Source organism: Oncorhynchus masou, chromosome 29 (assembly GCF_036934945.1).
Source record: "Oncorhynchus masou masou isolate Uvic2021 chromosome 29, UVic_Omas_1.1, whole genome shotgun sequence".
Taxonomy (NCBI): Eukaryota; Metazoa; Chordata; class Actinopteri; order Salmoniformes; family Salmonidae; genus Oncorhynchus; species Oncorhynchus masou.
This window is the reverse complement of record NC_088240.1, coordinates 31,984,940-32,006,227: the sequence shown is the minus strand read 5'-3', so window position 1 is coordinate 32,006,227 and position 21,288 is coordinate 31,984,940. Positions and strand designations below refer to the sequence as shown.

Below are 21,288 nucleotides of genomic sequence, written 5' to 3'. Positions count from 1 at the left end.
GCGGGGATGTTCAGCAGGTTTGGAGCTGCAGAGTCCATCCACAGCGACCAAGGCAGAAACTTTGAGTCCCGTGTGTTCGCCACCATGTGTGAGAGGCTGGGTATGCACAAGACCCGCACTACTCCTCTCCATCCTCAAAGTGATGGCCTTGTGGAGCGCTTCAACAAAACGCTTGGACAGCAGCTGGCCATCGTCTCTTCCAAACACCAGCGTGACTGGGACAAGCACCTGCCTATGGTCCTCATGGCATGCCGCTCCGCTGTCCAAGACTCCACCTCCTGCACGCCTGCCCTCCTCATGCTGGGGAGAGATCCGCACCCCTGCGGAGATGGCGTTTGGTCGGCCCCTGGATAGCCCTCATGTTCCTCCAGGGCCGGAGTATGCCCGGAGACTCCAGGACCGCCTGGAGACAGCCCACACCTTCGCCAGAGAGCAGCTGGTGAATGCAGGTGTGAGGCAGAAAAGGAACTATGACGTGCACACCCGGGGAAGGCACTTTGTGGCTGGGGAGCTGGTCTGGGTCTACAGCCCCCTAAGAAAAAAAGGCAGATGCCCCAAGTTGGACAGTCACTGGGTGGGACCCTGCAGTGTCCTGGAGAGGGTAGGGGAGGTTGTGTACCGGGTGCAGCTTCCTCCCAGGGGAGAAAGGTGGCACTGCACCGGGACAGGTTAGCCCCATACAGAGGGGCCTCTTTTCCCCAAACCCCAGGAACCCCCACAATTCCCCTCTCTGGCAATGACATTCTCCAGGCACCCACCCTCAGGTGCCGCAGACAAGGCTCCAGACAGCCCACTCCCCCTGTTTCCCCCCCTGTGTCACCGTGTGGTTCCCCAGAGCCACGGACTGTATTACCCGTTCCCGCTTCCTTGTCCCCCATATCCCTGCCTTCATCCCCTGGTTCCCAGGGGGGCACTCTGCGACCATCACGGCCACGCAGGCAAAGGAGACCTCCGGGTCGCTTCAGAGACTTTGTTTGTTCCCTCGGGGACGAGGGACTTTGTGGTGGGGGGGCTGTGTAGCGACCCGCACAGACAGCTGTGTGTTATGTCTTAGGCTAGGATGTGGTTGTGTTGTACTGACCAGTACCCGGTGTTCGCGGGGTCCGACATGTCAGTCAACCTGCTATCTGCCAATCACGGGAATGCCTGGAATGTTCTGATGCCGGGCATCCTGGTGGTTGGCGGAGTGGCGTGGAGGGGGTTGGGCAGGGGGTGAGCATTGGAAGTTAAGACCAGGTTCAGCCTTTATTCTCTCTCTTACGTCTGGGCTGCCCAAGAGAAGGTCACGATTGGCTTATGGGTTATCTGTTATCTTTTTGCGTGTGCTACGGCCCAAACAGTAGCCTGTGTAAAGTTGGTTTAATAAACCGTCAATTCGCAAACTCAAGCCTCTGTCTGGACAATTGTTCCTTTATGATCTAGTCAGGTCATTACAATATAATTGGGGATTTTATCACTTGACATATCAATCATATAGTTGGAAGGATCCTATAAGTCAAGACTGTGTGAATGCATGTGCCACGCTGAATAAATAAATACTGTGCCTTTGAAGATGTGTCTCTAGTCATGAAACTGCAATACAGACTGGGTGTCTTAACATGGTCAATTCTGAATGTCAATAGATTTTTTGACCAATTCTCATCAATGACATCTTCAAACTGATTTATCACTCATCTAAGTCTGGTATCATTGGTAATCTGGTTCATGATTATATAATTGCTTAAATGGCGGGCAGGTAGCCTAGTGGTTAGAGTGTTGGGCCAGTAACCGAAAGGTTGCTAGATTGAATCCCTGAGTTGACAAGGTAAAAAATATTTAATTCTGCCCCTGAACAAGGCAGTTAACCCATTGTTCCTAGGCTGTCATTGTAAATAAGAATTTGTTCTTAACTGACTTGCCAAGTTAAATAAAAAAAGTATCTTTCCTTATAGAATGTTAACAGCAGTATAGTTAATATCTACACTCACTGACACAGAATCAACTTCATCCCTCATTCTGGCCCTGACCAAACTGGTAAATTGCCTCTCACTATAGCTGCACTTCTCCACATGGCCAGACGCATAGTGGTATTCTCCCATTTTAACACTCTTATGCTCATCCTTTCCATCAGGTTTGAAATAGACACCAAGGTCGACATACTGTACGAACAATTATCTCAGCTAAGTAATACCATTTGTTTGTATCTACTGCTCTGCTAACTAGGTAGCTAAAGTGTAGTCAGTGGCTAGCTAAGACAGAGAAAGGGGACAGAAGAAGTTCAACACTTTATTCAATTAATTTCAATACAGCACATGAGTACATCGTGGATTGGGCACAGGTCTCTGATCGCACTGGTGAACGGTAGCAGACGGTGTCAGCTAGAGATGATGTGCAGGAGCTTCCTGCAGGAATTTGTGGTCTTGCTGAGGTTTTCTCTGTTGCTGATTAGCATTGAATTATATTTTTTTGTATTTTGAGGCAAATATATTGATAAAACTCACTTTGTCGCAAGAGAATTACACGGTTATCAAAATGTCACGCAAAGATAAGCCTACACCAAATGCATACTTAATTTGAAGTCTCTGTAAAATTCATTATGTGAAAATGAATGGTGGAAAAATGATTTTAACCATTTCCGTGTTTGACCGCTAGGTTTTACGGGTATTTTTATAGTCCACTGTGGCAGACAATACTTTTATTAACAGATTTCTTTTGCCCTGCCTATCGCAGTCCTAGCGGGAGCGTCGCCTGCCCTCACCATTGTTAACAGAACTGCGGGATAACAGTCAGGGGTGAAGGACGCTGTCTACCGGTCGCACGCGCTAGCACAGCAGGCGGAAGGCTGGGGCGAAACCATGTGCTAGCTAACTTGCTAGTTAGCGACACCGTGTGTTAGTTAACTAGCTAGCACACGGTGTCATTTCCGCCTGCTGTGTATTGGAGAAAACCGTTCCCAACAGGCAGGGGGCGGGGGACAATGTATACCGTTTGTCCCCGCCTCTCACTAGCACAGCAGACAGGAGACTAGGTAACTAGTTAACTGTGTCGCCCTCGCCTGCGGTGTACCGATTGCCGTCATTAATAGCACTGCGGGAAAACAGTGCCTGACAGGCGGGGGCGAAAGACACTGTCTACCGGTGTACGGCTAGCTAGCCCCCTACTGACCCCAGGATCACTCCTGCCTGTCCTAATTAAAACATTTACCAATAGAAGTATAAAGAGTGGTTCCTGCAGATGCTGGAATGCCCACCAGTGGCGGCAGCTGAGGGAAGAATGGCTTGTAATAATGGCCGGAACAGAGCAAATGGAATGGAAACCATGTGTTTGACGTATTTGATACTATTCCACTGAGCCTGCTCCAGTCATTACCATGAGCCCGTTCTTCCCAATTAAGGTGCCACCAACCTCCTGTGATGCCCACACGCAGGAATTGCAGGCTGCAATTGCGCTCTTCTTTCTCAGACAGAAAGGGAGAATATGTATCGATTTTGGGGATATTGCTGAAAAATGATGTACATCCTACATTCATCCACTAAAAATGCTATTGCAAAAGTTTACACCGGCTTTTGTTGCTGTAGCTAAAAGCCAATTTATGCTCGATCAGAAATGTGGCCGGAGGGTGTGACGTAATTGCAGAGCGTCTGGATTCATGCAGAGGCCTAATCGAGCTCTGTACCGCATCGCCTTGCGCCTCCCAAATGTCTTAACAATGTGGAGGGCTCAATAACAATGCGCAGGGGTCCATATAGCTCCGCATTGTCATTATTGGTGGACGATAGATGGGGGCGGGAGGTCCTGTATAAACAGAACCTCACTTCCTTGATTACTTCCTCCACAACAGCTCTGCATTGCTCTACGAAGCGCAGGAAGTACAGTATGACTGCCCAGAGACCGTAACACTGTAAATGCTGCATGGCCAATGCAGACAGCAGATTGACCATGCAGGTGCCTTTAAGGGTGGGCGGGCTTTAGGATGAGAGGCGGGACTTCTGGGTTTCACGTGGGCGGTTCTGATTTGACAGAAGGAAGAGAACTAGTGACAGAAGGAAGCCAACATCAAAAAGCCGGGTTGTTCTGTTGGTTTCTTGAAGAAACTGGGATCTATGGCCGTTAAAGGGATGAATCTGGGCAGTGTTTGCTGTCTTGTCCTGTATTTTGTTGCGGCAGTGCTTGCAGGGTAAGTACATGTTTCTATATTATCCGTACACACCGCTTCTGCAACGGTTAAACGCGGTGTCGCTAACTGGTACACATGTTTCATTGTGATTGGTCTACACTTTTGAACCCCATTCTCCATGTGTAATATGGCTAGCTCGCTACTAGCTGGAGGGGTAAAATAAGCAATCTCAACAACACGCTAAATGAATAATTGTCCGAAAGGGTAGTCAACATCACCCTTGCCTGATTCTTTGTTTCCAGTATCGTGTATCGGCTGAGTCATACTATTCAAGGAAATGATGAACGCCATCTCAGGGAAGTGGGCTAGCTTTCCCGCTGGCTTTGTACTCTCAAATTAGTTATTGATATCAATCTGAATCACTCTGGGTGATCCCCATTTTCGATTTTTTTTAAACTTTATAAATACAAGACACAAGCAAAGATTATTATATATAAACGACACGTTTGCGAACCCTACTCCACCTGTCCCTATCATGAAGGGAAATACAGTATCTACAAGAGTCTGTAACTAAATTCCCCTCGCATTTTCACCTTTCTCTACAGGCGAGATTTCTACAAGATCTTGGGGGTGAGCAAGTCGGCGTCTGTGAGAGACATCAAGAAGGCTTACAGAAAGCTGGCTCTCCAGCTTCACCCTGACAGAAACCCCGATGACCCTACTGCTGCTGACAAATTCGCAGACCTGGGGTCAGCCTATGAGGTAGGAAATTACCCGCTGTGTTTGCCTGCATCATATATAATTTATCTTCCAATGTGTTGAATGGCCCTTTTTTGTTTTACCAGTATAATAATGGTGTCTGATTTGTGGCTTCGGAAACGATGCTCATGTCATTAAGATATTTACAAAATATGAACGGCAACTTAGTTGAGTTTTATGAGAACGCTAGCGTTTTATTGCTTCTCTCCCAATAATATTTTAATAATTCTAATTTAACCAGGGTGTATATTAGGGTTTTCGTTATATTTCATTTGCTGAAGCGCTCGAGGCACCGATACAAACGTATTTTGTAGGAAACTGAAGCAACCTATTTGGTTGTTGTTGGTAACCTAATGTAGCAGGCGTAAAAAGATGCCTTAACCAAGGCGAGTGTCTATGGAAACGACATAAGCCTTTTGATTGGCCAAGAAGACCGTGTGGCTGCCTCTGATTGGCTCATATTGTGGTCCGCTTGCTCTCATGAAAACACGTCGTGGAGCACGCGGACCTGCTCAGTGACCGCTTCTATGATGTGCACCAATGGCATTATGAGTGACCACTAATCCGATAACAAAATTGAAAGGGTTCAAATTAGGACAATTGCATGATGAGCTATTTAGGTATGTTTTGATGTGATATTAAGAGTTTGCAATTAAAGTTTATACAATGTTGCAAATTCACACATTCAACAAAACCCTTTATTTTGTGACTTAAATGAGTTAGTCCCTGGTGTTGTGCTGTTTGTAGGTGCTTTCAGATGATGAGAAGAGGAAGCAGTATGATGCATACGGAGAGGATGGTCTGAAAGAGGGTCACCATGGTTCTCACAATGATATCTTCTCCAGGTAGGTTTACCTAATTACCATAATATACTGTATGGAGTCACACATTAATACATATACCTCTGCTTAACAATACCTAATGAGCGTTCCATTCATTTATACTACGAGGCACAAGTGTGTGGTAAAATAATGACATCTGTATTCCAGTTACAAGCCATACCCAATTGTAGGCCTAAGCATGTGAAGTTTTAAGAATCAAAGAATGCCTTCGGCATCACTGCTCTCTCATCAACAATCACCTCTTACAGTTTCTTCGGGGACTTTGGCTTCATGTTTGGAGGTAACAGGCAAGGACAACAGGACCGGAACATTCCCAGAGGAAATGACATAGTACTAGACCTGGAGGTCACACTCGAAGAAGTGTACTCTGGGAACTTTGTAGAGGTACTATTAATCACTGATGGTGGTCTGTGCTATATTGTATAGGATTGATGTGCTTCACCAGTCCTACCCTAGTCCAACACATACCTACCACTCTCATCATAACATCTATATGCACCGCCCAGGTTGTGCGCAACAAGCCTGTAGCCAAAGAGGCCCCTGGGAAAAGGAAATGCAACTGCAGACAGGAAATGAGGACGACGCAGCTCGGACCTGGACGCTTCCAGATGACCCAGGAAGTAGTGTGTGACGAGTGCCCCAATATAAAGTGAGTCACTGTACTATTGGCTGAGATTGATAACGCAGGAGACAATGGTGTCTTTCTTTCCATGCTCAGTAATAAAGCAAATAGTTTCATAATAATGGTTAGGATTTGTCTCTCTCAATGATCCCAGGCTGGTGAATGAGGAGAGAACTTTGGAGGTGGAGATTGAACAGGGAGTGAGAGATGAGATGGAGTACCCTTTCATTGGAGAAGGTAAGCTACTTACTCAGCCATCAGGATAACATGGGTAAACAAGGGTAAAGTCATTGTATATAAATAATAATATATTTTACAGGTGAACCTCACATCGACGGCGAGCCAGGGGATCTACGCTTCCGCATCAAAGTTATGAAGTAAGAGCAACATGCATTTCCTTATTTCAGATATTATATAATGATTCTGACGAGGCTGATCTATCCTTCTGAGTCCTACACCTTTTTCAGTACAGATCAAACTGTCAAGTGAATACACTGATGTTATGGAAAGATTTTTTGAATGTACTCTACTTGCATTGTCTGTGTCTTGGCCCATTTGTTTATCTATTTGTATGCTTGCTTTATGCAAATACATTCTCTCACTCTGTTAGCCTGTTTCTATTGCACAGTAATATGTTGTCAGTTGAAGCCGTTTTATTGAACAATGATTGTGTGTGCTTCCAGACATCCAGTGTTTGAGCGTCGAGGAGATGACCTGTACACTAACGTCACAATCTCTCTGGTGGAGGCTCTGGTTGGCTTTGAGATGGACATCACACACCTCGATGGACATACGGTGTGTAAAGGCTCCTACACATCTATCCAATACAGCCTACTAACTATCAGTGATGCATTGGGTAGTTTTCCCCCCAACTCAGGCCAACTGTCTGTGTTCGATTCTACATGTTCAATCAGGATCAAAAACAAGATTCCCAGTGGAGACCAAGAATTTATTTTATTTACCTAGGCAAGTCGGTTGAACACATTCTTATTTACAATGACAGCCAAACCCGGACGACGCAGGGCCAATTGTGCGCCGCCCTATAGTACTGCCAATCACGGTCGGTTGCGATACAGCTTGGATTCGAACCAGGGTGTCTCTAGTAGTGATGCCTCTAGCACTGAGTAGTTGTGCCTTAGACCGCTGCGCCACTCGGAAATACACATGAACTGTTTTTCCAACATGTAATCAAATGTAATGGCCAAGTTTCCCCGACCCAAATTAAGCTTATTCCCGGACTAAAAATAACTATTCTCCATTGAGCATGCTTTCTGTCCAGAGTAGGTTTTATCTGGGTTTGGAATGATTGGTCCAAAATTGACACATCTTTGAATCAATAACAACATTGACTTGTGACTGCCCCTGTGGCAGGTTCACATTGAGAGGGACAAGATCACCAAGCCTGGTGCCCGGCTGTGGAAGAAGGGAGAAGGCCTGCCAAATTTTGACAACAACAACATCCGTGGATCTCTCATTGTCTCCTTTGACATTGAGTTCCCACAGACACAGCTGGATGACAATCAGAAAGAGGGTAAGGAGGAAGTTGATAAACATGGGGAAAGGGTTTTGTAATGATCTATTCGACTTGAGTTGACATTGATGCTATCAGTAAAAGGTCAACTGTATGTTACATATCAGGTATGGGGTCTTGTTCTTCCATAAAGATTAGGCATATCAACAATGTACACAAAGACTGAGAGGCGCAGGACACGAAGACAATGAAACTACTGATTAACTTGTCGGCGATGAATGATTCTGAAACATGTCATAATTATGATCACAATGGTTAGTACTTTAAATTGTGCCTTTTGTTGTTCTCAGGAGTGAGAGGGATTCTGAAACAATCGTCAGTACAGAAGGTTTACAATGGACTACAGGGATACTGACACACCGAAAGACAGTCTGGACTGAGTTCTGCGCCACACACACAAAGGAACACGCTTAGGGGTGTATTTATTTTGTGATTGTTCTCAGGATGGGTTGATTTGTTTTATTTTCTAATATTCTGAAGGTGGCTTGATGTTATTTTTTTTTAAAGAAGTCCTGGTTATATTTAATGCTGTATTTGTCCCAAAAATTATTTTACTACCACCTTAATTCCCCCTCAAATTACAAATGACTTATTTGTTTCAATTTGGAGAGTTTGGATCTTCAAGTCAACATACCTTTTTAATGTCAACTAATTGTCATCCAATGTCAACCACTCACATACATCCTGGATCATGAAAGCTGCCATTTCCAATGTTAAACCCATCACACCTGACTGAGCTCTAGAAGAGGAGCTTTCCTGGAATCAAAGGACTCTGGAGTCAACAACTTTTCATGGACATCAGCAAGACTGGAATACTATCACCCTCCCTGTTTTGATAAGTTTTATGTATGTGGTACTGTACTAGGTCGTTTCATTTAACCTTGAGGGATTTTAACCCCTCCGACACCTTAAAAGATTTGGTCAAACACTTTGTAAATAGGAAAGAACAAACAACATTTTTAGTTTTTTGCTTTTGTTGAATTAGATTATGTTTAGATGTATTCTTTGTGGTGTAAGGTTATGAGTGAGCATTCTGTCTGCTGAAAGAAAGGCCACTACTTCTGGAGCTACCTAGCTGCCTCCTCGTTAGGGTGACAAGGATATCATCCTCGTCTGGAGACTCCATCTCCAGCTTGCTCTGCCTTCCACCACCATCCACCCCTCTTGCTCTGCCTCTCCTCTGACTGAGTGTGTCTGAAATGGCACACTTTTCCCTAAATAGTGTGTTACTTTTTGACCCGCTCCCATAGGGTTCTGGTCAGCAGTTGTGCACTTTTAAAGGGCATAGGGTGCCATTTCAGCCCTGTGTTCTTTGGACTGCTCCTCCTGACTGAAAGAGACTACTGTGAATAATGGGATGTGCTATAGTACAGGAGGGGAAAATGTACTTTTCAATTAAAAGTTTATAATAAATAATTACTTGGTCAAATAACCTTACATAAAGGTTACTTTATGCTTTCAACAAAATTGGAGTGAATTTTCAATATTCAATTGTCAAGGGTATGAGAGATTTTATACTGTGTGTGTGTGTATGTACCTATGCTGTCTTGCCTGGCTGGAGTACCACTGTCCACCTTATTGACATCTCTATCTTGCATATCAGTGAAGGCCAGTCGTTGTAGTCCCAATGTGTGACCAGTAGAGGGCAGCAAGTGTAAAGAATGGCTGCAGAGGGTGTCTGCTGTCACCACTCCTTCAGGAGGGCCGTAACCTCCCCTGGGCCACTCTATCTCTCTAGGCAAGACCTCTACACATCATAGACACCTTTGTCATGTGACTGCATTAACATGTCTATTATGGCATTGGCTTTGAGGATGAAGTATTGTTAGTGATCAGTGGATGGTTGTTTGGCTGTTGGACTTCCTTCTCTAGCATTGACTATGGTTTTACTGCAGTGATTGTCTGACTTAATTAGTGACATCACAGTGGTGTGTGTGTGTGTTTGGTCGGTCCGTCCGTCACTGTTAACCCCTCTTACTCACTCCTCCACTCTGTATCTTAATCTGACCTCTGTGACTGAGCTGGTTCCACTTACTGACTGTCTGTCGCTGCTCTCCTAAACGCAAGGGGCCGACTGACTCGGGCTTCATCCCAAATGGAACCCTATTCCCTGTATAGTACACTAGTTTTGACCAGGGTTCATAGGGCTCTAGGGGGGGTCAGAAGGATGTCAGGGAGCCTGCTAGGGTGTGGCAGAGGTGTCCGCACAAATCATTTCGGTATGGTGAATTTATAGTGTGGTAATATGCGCGTCTGTCCACCAGCATACATATTTGTGTGTGTGAATACATGGGAGGTCTGTGTGTGTGTGGAGGTGCATTCCTCACAGCTTCCCCCAAACTGATTACTCAATATATCTCTATCAGGTTTATAATGGGGATATAGCTTTTATTTAAAACATTTATCTTACAATTATCACTTGTTGTCCAAACTGCAAAATGGTGTATCTGTGTGCAGTCTGTATGTATCATGAACTCCCACAGAGATAGCAGGGCTGTGGTATTGGGAGTTCCCTCCACATCCCACCACACATCCCTTAGTCATTATCACTCTGGATGAGACCCAACAAGCAGGGGTGGTTGGTGATTAGGGTGTATAAAGGCTCTGTGTTTTACCTCTCATGCTACGTACAGAGCCATGTATTTAATGTGGCTCTGGCTGCATAGGACGATCCCCAACAGAGGTTATGCATCTTCACCTATTGTTACTGGAATTAAAGTGATCATTCACTCCAACATCACATTTTGCAAACCTCAAAGTTTCAGGTAGTCTATTGGTGAGTCTCACAATAGATACAGCTACATACATATATAAGCCTGAAACCCAGATGAATGGCACTGTCTATGTTCATTGTTTTAGATAGTTACCACCTTTCCTATTCATTTAGGAATGTGGATTGACAAACATTGATTTTGGCATGGTGAACTACCCCTCTGAGGCACAAGAGGGGAGCATTGCCTCTGATGGGCTGACGTACCGCCCCTGGAGCTGTCAGTCCAACCACTACAGTGAGTTGGTGCAGATAAGCGCAGGGATCACACTTGACATTACTGAGAGTAATGACTCTCTAAGTGTAGCCCCGGGGTTAAGAGGAGCACATGCTATGATGTCTAATTGCACAATCCACAATCCAGGGAAGCAGAGAGCAGAGGCAGTGGTTGTGTTGACCTGTAGTGACTCAGCTAATGGAGCCTGATCCTGTGAGGGACTGGGGTTTAGTAGGATTTGTGTGTTCATTGGGCTGGGATTTAAGAGTGTGGAGGATATTGGTCCAGAATGGTAGAAATAGTAACCAAAAATGATGACATGCACTAAATGTCTGAACTTTTTGGAATTCCTCTTTATTTTCACGTTGAACACCCTGGGAGAGATTGACTAGTCTTTATTTCAGAGGGAATAGAAACAAAATAAATAACGCTTGAAATGTTTCACACAGCCTTGTTTTTGCATATTCATTCCCTTCTTTAAGCAACAAGTGCAGAAGTTGTACTGGCGCAAACATTTAGAACATCTGTTTGTCTGTGTTAATATGGAATCCATTGTCACAGGGAACATTTGTGACTTATTATGCCTGGAAAAGAAGCACCCAATCCCACCTACACACAGAGCAATAGCAGGGATGAGCTCTGCAACAGACACTTCCTCTGTGCGGATGTCAATGCCGCACCAACATGTGTCTCGGATGGGGGGAATGAAGAAGAGGAAAAAAGGGCACCCGAAAAAGAAATGGTGACGGACAAAGCCTACAATTTGTGGGACCTAAAGCATAAAGCAAACAAAAGGCAGCTTTTGTAAGGAATAATGCATGTCAGCCGTGTCCTCTGCTCTTCCCACTGTAGCTTTGAACACGGCTGGGGACGGCCGTAGCTTCACTGTGTTTGTCGTGTTGCTATATTAAAGCCAGTCACCTCAAAGGGAAAAACCTCAACTATTCAACAGTGAATTGTGGGGCTGTAATTATGGGAAATACGGGCAGGAAAAGTGGCTTGAGGTTTTTTACATTCAGCGACTAAGCACTTCTGATACTGAAGGAAGAGCTGCTGTTTATCGAAATGCTTTGGGCTAAACATAGTCAGCTGTCATTATGTACAGTGTCTTTGCAGTGCTTGACTTGGTCAGGAGCTCACCGGAACTGAGTACTGGCACCTCAAATGTTCTACTGCTTCAGCTCCTGTTCCTCTTATAGAATATTAGATCGAAAGTATTGCGGAGCTCCTGCACCTAAATATAAACAGTCAAGGCAGCCAAAATGAGTAGCGGAACCTATTTCAGTCAAGTACTGTAACTTTGTCTATCCTTCCAATCCCCCCTCAAACATTTATTTATTTCTGTCCCAATTTTGTAGTCTAATGACCCATTTATTCCTTTGAAGGGACCGTTGCTGGGTCTCTCTCCCAGTCTCCCCACATCCTCAGGAAAGCGTAGCAACTACCAAGGCAGCGGAGAGGAGGCAGTCTCTCTAGGGCCTGTAGAGGATAAACAGTGGTATGGACCACCTATCTGGATGAAATAGCATTGGTAGTGCTATTTGGGATCCTTGGGATGTCCTTTACCTTAACCCCTACCATAACCCTTACCTAACCTTAACCCTTAACTTAACCATTTTAAATGTAAACTTCAATGGGATAGGGATGTCCTAAGGATCACGGATCGCAAGGAATCCCTTTCTTAGGCATAATCACTCAAATGATCAAACTGAATTAATTTAACTGTACGGTTTTGCACTCAGCCGATACATAGCCTGTCTTCTTCCCTCAACTTTTACCCATCACTATCAAGGGTTTGAAGGCTTTGTGGATTCAGATTCCCTCCAGGACACTTCTAAACATCAGGCAGGACCCGGGGCCCGGTCCATATGAATGGGGCCATATTAGATCATTTTTTGAAACTGTATACTATATCTGCATATGAAATGCTGTAAATATATATATTAGTGTGGGCCATGAGGGTGCTGGGTCAAAGCAGTCTTTGTTAGGGAGCTAGCTAGTGGAGGGAGCCTCTCTCTGGGTCCTTGGCTCGGCGGTGCCCGGCCCTGTGGTGGCAGATCATAGTTAATACTGTGCGGTGGGCTGTCAGAGACACTTAGACTGACGCTGGACAGGCAGGGGCCTCAAACAGAGCCTCTCCTCTGCATGGCCTGTGGCTGAAGGCAGGAGCACCCAGGCATGGGAGCAGAGAGATCAACCTGGCCTGGGGTGGGACGGAGGTACAAGAACCATGGTCAAGAGATGGAGATGGAGAGACCTACATAAATTGATCTTTAATATATGTACCGGTCTGTGTGTGTGTTGGAGTGGTTGACGTTGTTGGTGGACAGTTGGCTGTGGCTGTATATTGTTTGGCCTGGCTATCCATTTTGGCCTGCCAATAACTTCCTATTCATTAAAAAAGACCATTACGCATTTAACCATGTAATGTTGCCTAAACATTCTAAATGAACCCGCAATGCAGTTGAAAAAAAATCTGTGATTGATTGAATAGCGGGCCTGTGTTGTGCCCTGTTGTTTCCACAGCCCTTTCATTGCCATAGCACTTTAGCCACTCTTGTCAACAATGACTAACCTGCAATCTGGCATTAGATCAGACGCTATTAGGGAGGAATATTATGACTGGGTAAACAGGGATGAGATGGGGACTTTGAGTCATCGGCGGAACATGCCGATTCTTCCGTCACTGCCTGTCCTGTTTAACTGGAAATAAAACCCACTCCAAGATGAGACCTTCTTCATTGGACCAAGCGGTTCTTTGAAATCCTCCTCTTCCAAAGTACATGCATGATGCTTTATGAGAAAGGAGCAGATAACAGCTAATTATAGATCCTGCCTGCTCTGCAGTCAGATGGGCTGAAATGGTTATGGTGTTTAATTGTCCACCCAACCACTCACATGATATATGGTTCAGTGGAGGAAACAGAAAGCTCTGTTAGTCTTAAGGATCCTCGCCCTGAAGGTAAATATACTTATCTCTGATTCCAAATTAAGACAAGGGAAGCAAAACTTGATCTGCAAGTAGAGGTGATGCTCCAATATATCAATTACTGTACATCTATAAATAATAAACTGCAAGTTAATCTCATCTCCATCGTGTGTGAGGTGCAGCCGGTTTTTGAATATTCATGATAATAAAAAATGTCTCTGAAATTAAAACTCAATTTGGTACCGTAGTGTCAAACCAACCAGACACTAAGTGGATGGTAGACGCGGACGTTAAGTTGGATGACGCAAGGCGCACCTTTTCCCTTAAACACACACGTATCTTATTGATATAGCGGTTTGACCTGGTGAAAGACTTCGCCTGATAGTTCAGTGTACCTGGCGTCTCTGGCACTCTGTTTACATCGTCACTTCCTGCTCTCAGTCCCCACGTCTGCTGAGCCTTCATTTACGTGCCAGTCCCCCCTCACCTACACCCTGTGTGTGTGCGCCCTTCCGCCCACCCTCCCGCCTCCCTCCCTCCCGCCTCTCTCCCGCCTCCCTCCCTCCCGCCTCCCTCCCGCCTCCCTGGCTGTGAGGAGACGATCAGGGTATTGGGGCTCCTATTACAGCCTCCCAGGGGCTTTGAGTGAATGGCTCCCTCAAGGGGCTTCTATTGCAGCATTCTAGGGGCATGGGTGAAGGGGCTGCTCCCTCAAGGCTCCCCTCAGATTAAGGGCTAATCAGTTAGTCTCAGACCAGGGCTTTCAGGCAGACCACCAAGCCAGCAGCCACAAACCAAACTGACTGCAGTCGTAGCCCCAATCCACCTCCCTTGCCGCAGCCCACCATACAAAACAAAACTGGTTTGGCCTTGTCCTTGGCAGGACCTTCTCTCCCCCCCACCTTCCCTGCTGCCTCCCCCGTTTCTCCTCTACATGCACTCTCTCACAGCACACAGTCACACAGAGAGAAACCAGGTGCCACATCAGTTTAAAAAAGTGTTTGGCTGCTTTCTTTCTCTTACCTTTGGGCTATCGTTTCCTACTCCTCTCTCTCTCTCCTCTCTCTCTCCTCTCTCTCTCTCTCTCTCTCTCTCTCTCTCCTCTCTCTCTCTCTCTCTCTCTCTCTCTCTCTCTCTCCTCTCTCTCTCTCTCTCTCTCTCTCTCTCTCTCTCTCTCTCTCTCTCTCTCTCTCTCTCTCTCTCTCTCTCTCTCTCTCTCTCTCTCTCTCTCTCTCTCTCTCTCACTCCTCTCTCTCTCTCTCTCCCTCTCTCTCTCTCTCTCTCTCTCTCTCTCTCTCTCTCCTCTCTCTCTCTCTCTCTCTCTCTCCTCTCCTACTCTCTCTCCTCTCTCTCTCTCTCTCTCTCTCTCTCTCTCTCCTCTCTCTCTCTCTCCTCTCCTCTCTCCCCTCTCTCTCTCTGACTCAGACCCCCGACGTCTCACCCCAAAGCCTCCCTCTATTTGACTGAGTGGGGTTAGGTTCTTGATCCTCTCTGGAGAGGCTGTGGGGTCAGACAATAATAAGGCAAACAAATGTGAAGTGTGGTTCATTTCGTTGGGAAGCAGATGTACTGGTGATTGTCTACAGACTCATTTTCATTTTTTTCCTTCTAGTCTGTAGTTGAACAAGAGCGGGGATATTGTTCTGTGTAATCAAAAGGATTGCCCCTTGACTTCAACTGAACTTTTTGGAGAATGTACTGTGTTGGTATCAAACCACTGGGCATACACTGGTTGAATCAACGTTGTTTCAATGTTATTTCAATGAAATTACGTTGAACCTAGTGGAATAGACGTTGAATTGTTGTCTGTGCCCAGTGGGAAATGAAGGTTACGCTTTTCTTTAGTATAATATGTAATAGTATAGTAATTTAGTATAATATGTAATAGTATTTTAATGAATTACTCATTAGTTTCATTCACTGAAATGGAAATCATTGCTCAGCAAATGTGTTGAATTCTCTGGGGAAAGTAATATAAAGTATTCCATTGTAACCAAATTATTTAGTAAATACCAGTATTGACTGAAACAGGACTGTAAAAGAAATCAGCGTTGCACTTAAAATCTGAATTGATGAATCAGGATTTCACTGACCATTTATCTACATGTATGCATTAAGAATAGGCCGCCCAACGCCTTATGTGAGACTTTGTCATCTCTAAATCCCTTCAGCGATACTTAGTTAATCAATGACACATGGGAAGTTCTAACACGTTCCGATCTGTCTCACCAATTTCTATCTCATCATTTGCGTAGTGAGGGCTTTCCTCACCTCCCTCCATCCGCTCTTCCGTCCATTCCCTGCCAAAGCAGTCACTAATGCTTCTGTTGCTTTCCAAGGGGCTCCATTGCTCATGTATTACTCAGTCAGGATTGTCATTTGATTTAATTTCTCAAACCTCTTTTGGCCCCCTTCTCTCTGCTTCTGCCTGTCTCTCTGTCTCTCTCCCCTTCCATTCTGTCCCCCTCCCTCTCTCTTTCTTCCTCTGCTCCTTCACTCACTTTCTCTCTCCCTCTAACACACACACACACACACACACACACACACACACACACACACACACACACACACACACACGATAGGCAAAGCCATCGATGACGTCACCCCATTGTTTCCTATGAGAATGCTCAGTGGTACATTTGATGATCCGGAAGTGTCACCATCTTGCTACATTGAGGAGTTTTTGGGGACATTGCGTGCGCAGTTTGAGGTACTCTAGGAAGTGATGTTGTAGGCTAGCTCAGTGCTGCCCCTTCTCATGGAGTACATCAAGTTGGAGGCCGGCGAGGTACTGCAGGCTGCCATTAGCAACTAAATGATCCCTTTAACTTTGTCTGTAAAGTAATTGTTTCCAGGACATACAATACCAGTCAAAAGATTAGACACACCTACTCATTCAAGGGTTTTTCTTTATATTTTCTACATTGTAGAATTTTTTATTTAACTAGGCAAGTCAGTTAAGAACAAATTCTTATTTTCAATGACGGCCTAGGAACAGTGGGTTAACTGCTTTGTTCAGGGGCAGAATGACACACCAATTATTGGTTCCACCTTGTCATCTTGGGGATTTGAACTTGTAAGTTACTAGTCCCCTGCTCTAACCACTAGGCTATGCTGCCACCCCAGAATAATAGTGAAGACATCAAAACTATGGAATAACACATGGAATCATGTAGGAAACAAAAAAATGTTAAACAAATCTAAATATATTTTAGATTTCATAAGCTACAAAGTAGCCACCCTTTGCATTTATGACAGCTTTGTACACTCTTGGCATTCTCTCAACCAGCTTCACCTGAAATGCTTTTCCAACAGTCTTGAAGGAGTCCCCACATATGCTGAGCACTTGTTTGCTGCTTTTCCTTCACTCTGCGATCCAACTTATCACAAACCATCTCAATTGGGTTGAGGTCGGGTTATTGTGTAGGCCAGCAAAGCATCCCCACACCATAACACCTCTTCCTCCATGCTTTATGGTGGGAACCATATCCGTTCACCTACTCTGCGTCTCACAAAGACAGGCTGCAATTTCTGAGGCTGGGTAACTCTAATGAACTTATCCTCTGCAGCAGAGCTAACTCTGGGTCTTCCTTTCCTGTGGCAGTCCTCATAAGAGCCAATTTCATCATAGCTCTTGATGGTTTTTGCGACTGCACTTGAAGAAACTATCAAAGTTTTTGAAATGGTCCATATTGACTGATCTTCATGTCTTAAAGTAATGATGGACTGTATTTTCTCTTTGTTTATTTGAGCTATTCTTCTCATACTATGGACTTGGTCTTTTACCAAATAGGGCTATCTTCTGTATACCACCCCTACCTTGTCACAACACAACTGATTGGCTCAAACGCATTAAGAAGGAAAGAAATTCCACAATTAACTTTTAACAAGGCGCACCTGTTCATTTAAATGCATTCCAGGTGACTACCTCATGAAGCTGGTTGAGAGAATGCCATGAGTGTGCAAAGCTGTCATCAAGGCAAAGGATGGCTACTTTGAAGAATCTAAAACATATTTTGATTTGTTTAACACATTATTGGGTACTACCTGATACCATATGTGTTATTTCATAGTTTTATGTCTTCACTATTATTCTACAATGTAGAAGATAATACAAACAAAGAAAAATCTTTGAATGAGGAGGTGTGTCCAAACATTTGACTGGTACTGTACATCTGGTGAAATAGAAGCAATTATTGGTTCCATGATTGTGTTCTGAAAAAAAGATGTACATACACGAATATTGACCTTAAAGATCGCCATTTCCCATTCACTATAATGGTAGGATCATGTTCTCTTCAACTTGAAATCCTCAATGCAAGGGGGCAGTCGTTCTCCCCTGACTCACACACACGCACACATATCTCTTTTTCCCCATCACTCCATCCTTTTAGTGAGTACCGTGAGTGATGACATCACTCTCGGTGCCCCTGAAGCCAGGTGATGCTAGAAACATGTCTAGGTTCTACCTTCTACTGGAGGGAGGAGAGGAGGATAGGAGCGGAGGAGGAGAGAGTAGGGAAAGCTCCACGATTATTGGAAATAAAGGAGAAGGAGAGAGGAATTAGAAGATGAATTAGAAAAACGTTGCGGATGGACCATAAAGCTTGCAGGTGGTGAATGGTTACTGTAGGGGTGAGAGATGGAGTAAAGAGGTGCTAGAGGAGAAGAAGGAACCATGTAGAGGAGTGATTGGAGTGGATGTGGTGGTTGTGAGGGGCTGAGCTCTGATGAAAATATCTGGATGTGATTATTATGACAGCAGTTATAAAACCATAAGGCCTGGCCCCACTTCCTGCTCGTGTTGATTTAAACCTCCCAGGCTCATAAATAATGTCTGATTAAGTGGCTGTGCCGCGCTGCGCCAGGTCTCTTAGCCCAATCTGCGTGTGTATCCCACATGGCACCCTGTTTCCCTACTTTCGACCAGAACCCTATGGGCTTTTGTTAAAAGTAGCGCACTATGTAGGGAATAGGGTACCATTTGGGATGCAGAATGCTTCTGCCTAGCCCGGCCACTACATGGCCCTCAATGTGTTCCATATTAGCAGGACCACGTGGGCTTTTGAAGGATGGATTAATGGGTGGGGGGTGAAGGGGTACTACCAAACCATCAGACTCAAACAGCCCCCACCCTGCTCCATCCTAGAAGGAATGGATACCTCTGACGCACATACAGGTAGACTTATAGACGTATCGTCTGACTGTAATCAGCATACCTCAGCTGGATTGACATGATATGGTGTCATACACCTGACAGCTATTCTATAGCCTACCGCAAGTATGTTAGGAAGCAGGATGCTACCACCGTCCCTTTAGTTTTCATCAATGTTATTGAAGGATGTCCTCTTATTGACTGTGTGTGTCACCCCATGGCCTTATGTCCCAATGGGGCTAAAGTATACTTTGGCCTAATTTCCATCCAATATCCTCAGGGTCTCTTTTCCCTCCATATTCTAGGATAAAAGGAGCAGCGTGTGGGGAGTATTTGGGCACCTTTCCTCCCTTTAGTGGGATAGTATTCCAGCAGTTTAGATTAGCTGCCATGGGTCCCTTCAACACGTTTGTAAGTGACCCTCCAGCCCCCTCCTCCTCTCTTCACTCTCCTCCTGTGTGCACAGTGACTGCGGGGTGCGGCGGCGGTGTGTGTGTAATGCTGTGTTAACCTGTCCAAGGGCAGCATAACAATAACAAACAGGAGGTTACAGCTCTTCTCTGACCTCTGACCCTGGCCTCTCCTCACCAGGGGATTGATCAATATCACACTACCACACAGGGACACAGGATCAGCCACAGCACACACACACATGCACATGCTCACGCGCACACATAAACACACAATATGAAATGGTCACTTCCCTCCTGTGGAACCGAGTATTTTCTAAATGGTGGAATCGCCAACCTCCCCGTGTGTGTGCCTCGGAACCAGGTATCTGCTTTCAATGATTCACCCCTTTTTATGTAGCTTTTTGTTCTTTAGCAAATCAAAGGGATTTACCTGGGAGATTTGAAGCTTCCTCATTGGTATCTATCAATCAATGATTGACATCTTTCATGGCAGCAAGCTCCGCCAATGAGGGGATTCACAAACAGAAACTAGACTGCCCGTCACTGCCATTGTCTTACCCACAAGGCAATTCTCATGTCCGTATTTGAAAAGGCACGTCAGATGCATTTGAGACAAAAAAAAACGTAGGGACGGCTGAGACAGTGACATGCTGATTGGGACTGGACCATGCAGAGCCAGAAGACCCCAGGGTCTGATCAAACTCATGGTAAGAATACGTCAACATCTATTTAGATCAGGTCAACTGGACGTCACAACAAAGCCATGTAGAGTGATATATATGCTGAGCCTGACATTTTCCCCCAGAATTCTCATTCATTTTTGAGAGATACTCAGGTGACCTCAGTCAAAGGCCACAATCATTGATGGGTGCGTGCGTGTGTGCATGCGTGTGTGCATGTGTGCATGCTTGTGAGTGCATTTGTGCATTAGTGTATGTGTTTGATGTTGGACCTGTGTGTTTTTCATTAATTAGAAATGTGTTTGTGGTTCTGTCTCCTGGACTTAGTTAAAGTGGACTTTGATCCCTATTAGTTTGCCTTTGACGACTCAAATGGCTTCAGCATCAGTAGCTATAAACGCCCCCCCCAGCCCCTCCTCCATTGATGAACAGATAAGATCGCTCTCCCTCTTCCTTATCTCTCTGTTTCTCTCCCCTTTCTCTCTCTCTCTCTTTCCCCCTCTCCCTCTCTTTTTCTCTCTCCCCTACCTACCTCCTTGCCCACATGAATCCTTATGCCTAGGTTGAAAAATAGGGATATAATTTTCAACGGTATCTGTTTCCATGTCCTTTCAACATATACCTGAGCTTGACGTCTCCTTTCGGGCTTTGGGGTCAGAGCTGACATAGCAGGCAGCATTGGCCACAGACAGACTGACAGGGGTCAATGTGTGACAAGGAGAGGGGGTTGGAAGTTGTAATCTCTTGGTCCTTAACTTGGTGCTTTATGTTCCCAATCCCAACCCAAACACCACATACCCACAAGAACCAGTAAGCCTATCATTTTGCTGATGTGCCTTTGGTCTGGCAGATTCTCGCTCACTCATCAGTGCCTGCCCTCATTGTTAGTAGGCTTACCCATTATCTGACTGCTAACTCATTTCAGAAAATACAATATCCAGAAAACACCATTCCATAATATATGCAGTAAACTACCTGTTGAGTCCTTCATTGAGCAATAATATGCCAATGGCATGTTGACCATTGGGAGAATTATTGTCTCCCTGGCTATCTAGCACACCGATATTCCATGATTTCTCCTCTTAATTTGCAGTAAGGGCTTTTGATATATCCCGTGCAGTAGGAAGCAAGTGATATGAAGAATGTTGTGCAATTATTGACAATAACGCAACTCTGGCATGCTGTTATTTTGCAGGACTGTTAATGTATGGACAAATGATTCCTGGCCCAAACATTGGGCGCGTGTTCCAACCCTCATTACTCGACCTCCGCGG

At 45.1% G+C, this 21,288-nt stretch overlaps 2 protein-coding genes across 2 annotated transcripts in view; both read left to right on the top strand.

Annotated features, from left to right (window-relative positions):
- The first annotated feature begins 3,992 nt into the window (after nt 1-3,992).
- LOC135519350 (dnaJ homolog subfamily B member 11-like) lies at nt 3,993-9,293 on the top strand. The gene is made up of 10 exons (XM_064944530.1): nt 3,993-4,156; nt 4,702-4,858; nt 5,603-5,700; nt 5,946-6,081; nt 6,204-6,346; nt 6,474-6,556; nt 6,639-6,696; nt 7,003-7,114; nt 7,691-7,850; nt 8,141-9,293. Exons 1-10 carry the CDS (start codon nt 4,083-4,085, stop codon nt 8,203-8,205), a joined length of 1,086 nt encoding a protein of 361 aa, XP_064800602.1. The 5' UTR covers nt 3,993-4,082; the 3' UTR covers nt 8,206-9,293.
- A 10,652-nt stretch (nt 9,294-19,945) lies between these two features.
- LOC135519349 (DNA-binding protein SATB2-like) overlaps nt 19,946-21,288 on the top strand; it is a 67,012-nt gene continuing 65,669 nt past the window's right edge. The window contains 1 exon segment of the mRNA XM_064944529.1: nt 19,946-20,041. Within this exon segment, the coding sequence (XP_064800601.1) occupies nt 20,002-20,041 (40 nt within the window). The 5' untranslated portion in view covers nt 19,946-20,001.